This window comes from Juglans regia, chromosome 12 (genome assembly GCF_001411555.2).
Source record: "Juglans regia cultivar Chandler chromosome 12, Walnut 2.0, whole genome shotgun sequence".
Lineage (NCBI taxonomy): Eukaryota > Viridiplantae > Streptophyta > Magnoliopsida > Fagales > Juglandaceae > Juglans > Juglans regia.
In genome coordinates, this window is record NC_049912.1 from 2,425,049 (window position 1) to 2,434,235 (window position 9,187).

Consider the following 9,187-nt stretch of genomic DNA (forward strand, 5'->3'; position numbering starts at 1 on the left):
TTTTACTTACTGGATGCCTTTCTCAAAGATTTGCCTCTACATATAGCTGTTAGAATTCTCAACAAAATTCTTTATATCATGTGCTAAGGCCAGCTAAACAACAGTGGAAGGAAAGTACAAAAAAATAAACAACAATTCAAATCCTAATCCGTTTGGACCTAAGCCCATTACAATTTACAACCCAAAGTCAAATGAAGTAATAGTATACTGAAATAATATTAAGGTTGTGTTTGGTAAGTAAAGTGAAGTACTTTCAAACTACTTTATAACTATTTATTACTATTTACAAATAGTTCATTATTATTTACTAACTATTCACTTTTTTTTACTATTATTCATAAATTATTTGATATCACCTTATCATCCAACAATAATCTAAAAAATGACATTTGAGCATGGGCTGATCTTGGCTCCTTCTTCTAACCTAAGCTTCTTCTCTTGTACTTCTTGCATCAACAACTTAGGGGATGCTTGAGAAATAAGATGAAATGATAATTTTGTAAATAGTAGTAAAATGGTTTACAAATAGTAGTAAGATGGTTTGTGAATAGTATTAAGATATTTTGTGAATAATAATGAGATAGTTTGACTTAAATATTTATTGAGTTTTGGGAAAGAAGAGAAAAAAAGTTGAATAAAAAATATTATAAAGTTAAAATATTGTTACAAACATAATCATAATTTTTTAATATAATTTTTATTTAGAGATTTGAGAAAATTGAATTGTTTGAAAGTTTGAAAAAATTGTAATGATTAGTTTGAAAAAATTGTAATGATAAGTTTGAAATTGTTTTTTTTTTTTTAATGATGTTTGTGAATAAATGAGATGAGATGAGATGAAATAAGATGAAAATTATTTCCAAACATCCCCGACTTCCCTTGCAACACTTCTCCTTAAACAATTTGTGACTGATCATGTTGAGATATTCCTCATTTTCTTGAAAAAATATTTGACGATAACTCGTTTCAAAAGAATAAAAGGGGAAGACGTGGGAGGCAACAAGGTCGAGCAAGGTTAAAAATCGAGGGTACCTATAACTAGACCCAACAAATTTGTTGTACTTGAGAGGAAAGAAAAAATAGATTTTCTTTTGATCTCTAAGGCTTGGTTTGGTTATACAAACCAAACTATATCATTTCATTTTATATTATATAATCATTACAACTTTCTCAAACTCTCACATAAAATATAATAAATAATTCAACTTTTTCAAATTTCAAAATAAAAATATATTAAAAAATTATATTCTAATAATAATTTATATAACTTTCAACTTTTATCTCATCTCATTTTATTTTATTTCATTTCATTTCATCTGTGTAATTAAACGAGACCTAATAGGTTAAAGATGGGCCATTCAAATGTTCATTTTATTGCATATAAAGTTTGGACAAATCAATTGTGTTGTTTTCACAGTGTCACTAATTCGTGTGTCTCAAATCTATCTTCGTAATGACAATTTCAATCTAGTTGTGGGGGTGTTGTTCTGACAAGTTGATTCGTGTGTCACTAATTCGTGTGTCTCTAGGGGAATATATATACTTGGTTTGGGCGATCTTCTGACAGGCTGATTGTGGGGGTGTTGTTCCGTACTCAGGTGACAAATCATCCAGGCCCGATCATGGCGACCATTGACGATCCTGGCGTGGCGTGCCTGCCTTTGCCCTCCATTAAATGCAGCATGGCCTCAATCAGGGGCTCCACCCTTCAGGCTTTCCCAGCCACCAGGATTTAGAGGTAGGGGTTGTCCCTGACTTTGCATGCGGGGTTGTCGGCCAATAGTGGTGTCAGACGTTTTGACTCTTTATTCTTGCCCAATGCGTGCCACTTAACTGCTTCTTTCTGGACTTCATGGATGCCTGGCCCATCCTATTCTCTCAAGCCGGGCTTTACCCTGCAGGGCTGCCCTTAGGCCTATCGAGGCCTCGCGGGCTGGGCCTGTTTGGCTCGGCCCAACCCTGGGAACAACCCCCCCTCACAGCTCTACCAATTGCCAAGCCTCTCATGGTTCTTCAACTCATCTCAACTCATCTCATCTCATCTCATCATTACAACTTTTTCAAATCCCAATATAAAATATAATAAACAATTTAATTTTTTCAAATCTCAAAATAATAATAATATTAAAAAATAATTTTCTAACAATATTTTATCATCTCAACTCAACTAAACTCAACTCACTTCAACATCCAAAACAACCTAAATATTTAGAAATCAATTAACATAATCTGAGAAACCTCGTATCCAAAATAGCGGTCAAATGTAATGGCAAACTCGTAGTTTATCTGAAAAGCAGAGGCATATCTCTAACTATCCCGATATTTGACAACCAAGGAAAGGAGACGATCCTTCTGGAAAATTGAGAAAGAAAACACACTTACCCCAAATCCCGACCTTCCATCACTCCACGTCATCGATGCGTGCCTTTTCCAATCCAACGGTCCAGACCGCAATAATTCAAACACTCCATTTCGACCAGACCGAGCGCTTAGTTAGCAACCCCACCCGAACCCGACCCTAGCCCACGCACCTCCCGAGTCAGAGTCCCCTTCCCTTCCTCCGGAGGGTTTATCCCGATTCCCCATTTTAACCAATAGCGAATAGAGAGAGAATATAAGAGAGAGAGAGAGAGTGTTGGTCTGTGCATATCGAGCTTGCAGAAGAAAATAGTCCGTACATCTCCCCGAAAAATCTCTAGGGTTTTAAGCTGGGTCACGGGATAGCTATTGAGTCTCGTATCGATTTTACAGAGTTAAGAGTTAGGGTTAAGGTTAAGGGTTGTATTTATCTAACTTTTCGGTTTCTTCTGTGTTTATGAAATTTTCGCTCTCCATGCTCTAAAACGATTCGTTTTTAGAGGCTTTTGTTTTGGAAACTGGGTGTATGAGATATAGGGTTTCGTATTTGATGGACGAGATCTGGGAGCGGGCGGTGGAGACAGCGCTAGACGGCCAAACCGACCATGCCTCTGCTCGAACCCTAACCTTAGACGGCGCCGTTAAGTGCGTCCAAGGTCGGCTGCCCCCTCCGAGTCTCCTTGAAAGGTTCCAGAACCTTCAGCACCTATCTATTGCCAACATCGGCGTTTCGTCCCTCGAGCAGTTTCCTCGCCTCCGAAGCCTCCAGAAGCTCATCCTCTCCGATAATCGGATCGCCAGCGGACTCGAATTCCTCGTCGAAGCTGGACTCGACTCGCTCCGAGACCTAGACCTCTCCAACAATCGGATTCAATACATCGAGGATCTCGCCCCGCTCGCCCCGCTCAAGCTCGTCTCGCTCGATCTCTATGAGTGCCCCGTTACGCGAGTCAAGGATTATCGATCTAGGGTTTTTGGGTTGATCAAATCGTTGAAGTATTTGGATAAGATGGATGCGGAGGAGAACGAGCGGCCCGAGTCTGATGACGAGGAGGAAGACGAAGACGACGAGGAGGATGACCCAGGGAGTGGCGAAATCGACGGCGAGGATCGGCCCTATGGAATGAATAACGGACACAGTCAGGGGATGGAAGGAGTTGTCGACGTTGACGAGGATGAAGAGAGCGATGCCGATGAGGAAGAGACAGAAACGGCGAGGAGAGTGAGCCGGCCAAATCATCAGGCTAATGGGTTTCGGTATGAGCATGTGGAGGGCGAGGGTGTTGATGAGGATGAAGATGACGGCGATGATGATGAATACAATGAGTCAGGGGAGGAAATCGACGAGGAGGGTGACGATGACGATGTGGTCGAGGTGCATGAGATTGAGGACAGTGATGAAGAGGAAGATGGGGTCGAGTATGATGAGGACGGGGAGGACGAGGATGATGAAGATGAAGATGAAGAGGAAGTGGACAATGACGAGGGGGACTTTGCAGAGCTGGAGAGTACGGGGCGGTTGACGAGCATGGAAGGGGAGATTGATGGGCATGAGCAGGGTGAGGATGATGCGGACGAGGATGAAAATGGTGAGACTGGGGAGGAAGAGCATGGTGTTGAAGAAGACGTAGAGTTTGAGGACGAAGAAGAGGGTGAGGAGGAGGTGAGATTCCCTTTTATTTGCGGGAAAATTAGCTTTAAATATGTGGTGGTTTTTGTCCTCAAATTGTTGTGTATATTGCTAGTTCATGCCTTTTATTTCTAGTGACTGCTTATACTTCTAATTTGGATTGGTTGCTTGGGTCCCGTTGCATTTTTAAGTTAGTTATCGTATTCAACAAATCCCCTTCAACCGTTTACAGACTGTTTTGTTGTGTCGTCATTTATTTTTCATGTAATCTTCTCCATCTGCCAAAGGAATGATTTTTCTGCATTCATTTACTATCATTTGTTGCTCGATATGTCAAAGTGCTATGGTAGATAATTGCTATTTGTATGCTTCATGTGCTATCATCTGTTCAGGCGTATTTCTATATAATGCCTGAAAAGGTTGTTAAGCATGCACTGTTCTGTTTTCTTCCTCAGTTTGAGCTATTTAGACTTTTTTGTAATATATAATCTATATAAAATGAGCAATCTTGGGGCAAGTTGGGTTTTCTGGTTTTGGCAGTGTTCTTTTGTTTTGTGGCTAGTAAGAAATCTTTATTAAAGAGTGCTCACAAGATGCATGCAAGAGAGACATCTACCTAGAAAGAAAAAGATACAAGAAAATCATGAGTTTAACCCATTAAAGTCTCTAGAAGCTGTCCAAAGGAAGAGTGTATTGGTAAAAAAGCAATGAGATTCCCAAACATCATATGCCAAGAATAGCTAGAACTTTCAGTCTTTTTTATACCTATTTACTTGTTTCAATAAAATTGTATTTTACTTATAAAAATAATAGCTAGGATTTTCAGAAGAAAATGTCATTAACATGATGAGAAATGAGAAGGAATTTAGAAAGTCCAAGTGGCTGAAGCTGGCAAGCATCTATTTTTTTTTGTGCTTGTTCTCAAAGATTCTACCATTCCTTTCCTTCCTAATACATCGTATAAGACAAGTAGGAACCATTTTTCACACTGTTGCGCCATAAGTTTTGAGCACGTCCATAGTCCGTTCATGGTCTTATAAAATTTGAGTGTTTCTTTCCCTCCTAATTGGCTAATACACCATGAGGAGGCAAGTAGGAACCATTTCCCGCACTCTTGGAATATATGGTCTTCCACCTCACCCTCTCCAAGAGTGGATAATTTATGGGATCCTGTTGATTCACTCTATTTTCTGTCTTAAGCAAGTTCCGATCTTAAAAAATGCTGCAAACAACTATATTGGGTTTTGGCAAGTAGTTTCTGGATTCACCATAACTTGCATTTTTAAAATGTCAAAATGTTTTTGGTAGAAGACAGTTTTAAAGTCTTCCCGTACATGCAATTGTGTTGATTTTTTTTTTCATGATATTTTTAGTTCTTCCCTTACATAAAGAACAAAGATAATGTTCCTCATACATGAGGCGCTTTTATCTTATCTCTTCATAACAATATTTTTTTTTTGTTATGGTGAAGCATCAATGCATCATAATTACAGGTTTCCATAGTATGGATTGTTCAAGTTTTAATTCTCTCTCTGATCTATTCTTCCCTGGTTTTCCAGGACCATAATATCCGCCACATATTTGGTCAAACATTGTTTGTGCCATTTGCTATATACTTATGTTTTTGGTGGGATTTGGTGTTTTTGGAAACTTGATGAGCAAATTCTGGTAAATTTAGTGTTGTCAATGTGCTTTGATTCAAGCTGGATTAGATCATGTCAACTGACTTGGCTACGTGCACCATTTAATTTGAAGAGATTGTTGATCAATGGATGATCTAGATCCTTTGCATGCTGTACTTCTTGGTGGTGTGCCTTTTTTAGATGTGATTTTTTTCTCTGAATGTTTCTGTACTTGATGTGTTCAATTAAAATGTTATTCAATTTTGTTGGATATATACTTGTATGGATTGTAGATGCGTTCCCTTGTTAACTTTAGGTGTATTTGGACTTTCATTTGGCATCTTTAGCAACTTTTTGTATATGTAAAAAATGGTATCGTTTGGTATCATGTTTCTCTCAAGGATAAGTTCGCTTTTCCATGACAGTATAAACCTCTTATTTACGACCACTTTTAAGTGATTTTGATTTCCTTGTTTTGAAGCTTGTGTGTTTTCTGGTGATATTAAGCCTTTTATTTTGTTTATTTGAATTTTTCCTCTGTTACTGAGATTATTTCGATAGATTTTCAGTTATGGATCTCAGATATCTTATACAAGGTTCAGATATGGATACTACTGTTGATTCTCTCTCTTTGAACTCACAGAATTTTGCTTGAATGACAGGAGGAAGACTATGGTGCGGGCTACTTAGTTCAACCAGTGGGGCAGGCTGAAGAAGGTGACACCGGAGGTAGTGTGATGGAACCGGGAAATGAGGATGATGATTCTGAAGAGAAGGAAGAAGTTGAGGACGATGACGATGATGTTCAGGTGGTGCCTCCCTCTTCTTCGCAACTTAAGAGGAAAAGGGATGAAGATGCAGAAGAGGATGACATCGGCGAGGACGATGAAGAAGAAGATGATATTGTCGACTTCAGCAAGTCATCGAAGAAGCATCGTTAGCACTCAGCTTAAATCTCCTATGTCGTCAATGTTATGTTAAAATGTCCTTCAAACATGGAAACAGGTGAACCTCACATTAGATAGATTGGTTGGTAGTATGGTAGAGATTTTGGCCACCTTGTTGGACAATTAGGGAATGGAAATGTACGTTGGGTGGCGGCACATGTTTAGTTCAAAAAACCGTTAGTTGTTTGTCCCCGCTGATATAGCCGTTGCTCTCTGTTTTTCAAATGGCAGTTACGAGCGGTTCTGAGGGGACCCAGAGAGAGAAAAAAACTTGAATTTGTTTTATCTTTTTTAGTCGGTCCGAGCAGTTTTTGGAAAAAAAGGGGGAGCCCGGGGGGTTTGGGTTGTAAAACCCTTGTAGATATTTGTGTTTTTATTCAATCAAGTGGCCTTTCAGCGTTATGACGTGTAATGTTTGTAGGCTTCTTTTTTATTTTTAATTTTATTGTTGCAGGGAAGTAGGCCAGGTGGCAATAGGATTATGGAAATTTTACAGATGCTGGGATAGCGTGACATGCGTCCTGGAAACTTGGGTATTTTCTTCGATCCAACGGTGGGAAGCGTAACTATATTGGTGAAGCAGCTCAGCTTAACCGTCTGTATTTCCTTGCATTGGATGGGAAAGGAAGTCCCCTATGTAATGATGCGGGTGGTGGATGTCTGTGTGACAGTCAATTTTTTATATAATTATCTTTACCTAAGAAGAGCGAGGCCGTGTCTGTCAGTGCGGTCGAGCCACTTTAGCCACTTCTCCAGCTAAGCTTAATAAATCCGATGGATGCGATGCGGCTTTACTTTCATATGATGGCTCGCAAAGCTTTTTCACGACCCTAATCAGCCGATGTTAGTTAGCTAATCTATCCCGAGTTATGCAGCAGTAATACGGCGTCGTACCCTGTTTCGTGTCCATGGGCCGCGCGCGGGGCTCATAACTCAAGTGTCAAGACAGCTTTTATGAGCCATTCCAAAGCAGCTATGCCATACCCTGGCCAAGCCTAACAAGCTACAGCTACATGCTGCCAAATTCAACGGTCAATCTCCCCAAAGAGAATATAATTACAATATGTACCTGTATTAGCATGGCCACCATTCTTGGGTGGTTTCTTTCTCAATTTTGATTGGACTAGGCTATGTTATCATTTATTTTAATGTTCAGATTTTAACAATATGTACAAAAATTATAATTGTTTTGATAGTCTCGAGGATGTAACGCTGTAAAAATTGGTGGTTCGGGTTGTTTTTCGATCTTATTAAAAATTATTTAAAACATAATTTTCGACTATGTTTCCTTGTTTATTCTCACGATACTAATTAGATAGGGGTTACTCCGTTGGTACGAGACATGAGCGAACATAATCGTGTTGGATAATGTATTGATGTGGGGTCTACTGATGGAGTCCAAACTCAAGTAACACCACATGTAAGTGTAACACAACACCACAAGTGGATAAGGTGCTACGATTAGTACCACATATATATCTTTGTTTATTATATACTGGTTCAGTAGTAAAGAACTAGCAGTGGCACCTCTCTCTCTCTCTCTCTCTCAAACTTGTCTCCGGTGCCGGTAGCAGTATATTTATGGCAGCCTCAAAGATGTTGCTATTGTACTCACCAGCATCAAATTCCCTATCATCCCCACGATCTAACGGCCCCTTCAACTCAACACATGAAAGAGCAAGATCGTACACTCCGCTCAAACTCTTGGGAATGGCAAAAGAGAGCAGCGAAAGCAGCGGCAACGGTGTTGTAGAGAAAGCAGCAATAGCAGGTGGGTTAGTGTCGACGCCAGTGATAGGCTGGTCTCTCTACACGCTCAAGACAACAGGTTGCGGCCTCCCACCGGGGCCGGGGGGTTCAATAGGTGCATTAGAAGGCGTGAGCTATTTAGTTGTTGTGGGAATTGTAGCTTGGTCCTTGTACACCAAAACCAAAACTGGTTCTGGTCTTCCCAATGGTCCTTTTGGGTTGTTGGGAGCTGTTGAGGGTCTCTCATACTTGACATTGCTCGCCATTCTCGTAGTGTTCGGGTTGCAGTATTTTGAGCAGGGTTATATCCCTGGCCCTCTCCCGGCGGACAAGTGCTTTGGCTGATCTCTCTCTCTCTCTCTAAAGAGGATAATGTGGGGGTAGGCCACTATAATTCTATCTCTAGTCTGTGGTTACATTTCTTCCAAGTTGTCATGTTATTTATTTTTATTAGTCAATTGCCATTTCTACACGTACACATATTTCTCGTCCTTGCGATCTCTATCTGAATTTCTTGTTCCCCAAGTGGGTTCTTCTGCTAATTGACTGTCCTCATGTTTACGTGGGGAATGTTTCTGTTGGTAAGTTTGAATCTGCTTCACTTTTAATGTTGAAGCTAGCGTTTGAGGTGACTTCTTTAGTAAGTTGATGCACGTTTATCATAACTAGTACTAGCAATCCCTTTTTGATCTCGTCCTGCTTGACTCGATCTTTTGAAATGCTGACCAAGCTTCCCTAATATTCCTAGCATACCCCAAGTGTTCTCAGTGTTTAGTAGGCAGCTTTATTCAGGGCATACTGGCAGTACAGCATGTTCAAGCTTCAGCTTAAAAGGGGCAGTCGATTGGGAGCTCCTGTTAATTAATAAGCAATATTACTAC

At 40.0% G+C, this 9,187-nt stretch overlaps 2 protein-coding genes across 3 annotated transcripts; both read left to right on the forward strand.

The window, feature by feature from the left end:
• The first annotated feature begins 2,554 nt into the window (after positions 1-2,554).
• LOC108997540 (acidic leucine-rich nuclear phosphoprotein 32-related protein-like) lies at positions 2,555-7,595 on the forward strand. 2 transcript variants are annotated; one of them, XR_001997166.2, is made up of 3 exons: positions 2,555-4,021; positions 6,273-6,615; positions 7,012-7,595. XR_001997166.2 is itself a non-coding variant. In XM_018973854.2 (2 exons), the coding sequence occupies exons 1-2, from the start codon at positions 2,885-2,887 to the stop codon at positions 6,549-6,551; spliced, it is 1,416 nt and encodes a 471-aa protein (XP_018829399.1). In that variant the 5' UTR covers positions 2,555-2,884; the 3' UTR covers positions 6,552-6,959. The 2 variants fall into 2 exon arrangements, 1 of the variants encoding a protein (XP_018829399.1); XM_018973854.2 differs by lacking the exon at positions 7,012-7,595 and having other exon boundaries at positions 6,273-6,959.
• Positions 7,596-8,059: 464 nt separating this feature from the next.
• LOC108997585 lies at positions 8,060-8,971 on the forward strand. The gene has a single exon (XM_018973937.2). The coding sequence runs from the start codon at positions 8,139-8,141 to the stop codon at positions 8,649-8,651; it is 513 nt and encodes a 170-aa protein (XP_018829482.1). The 5' UTR covers positions 8,060-8,138; the 3' UTR covers positions 8,652-8,971.
• The last annotated feature ends 216 nt before the right edge of the window (positions 8,972-9,187 follow it).

Coding starts and splice junctions, on each gene's coding strand:
- LOC108997540 (XM_018973854.2), top strand. CDS start 2,885: ATGAGATATAGGGTTTCGTATTTGATGGACGAGATCTGGGAGCGGGCG. Junction 4,022..6,272: donor AAGAAGAGGGTGAGGAGGAG/GTGAGATTCCCT, acceptor CTTGAATGACAG/GAGGAAGACTATGGTGCGGG.
- LOC108997585 (XM_018973937.2), top strand. CDS start 8,139: ATGGCAGCCTCAAAGATGTTGCTATTGTACTCACCAGCATCAAATTCC.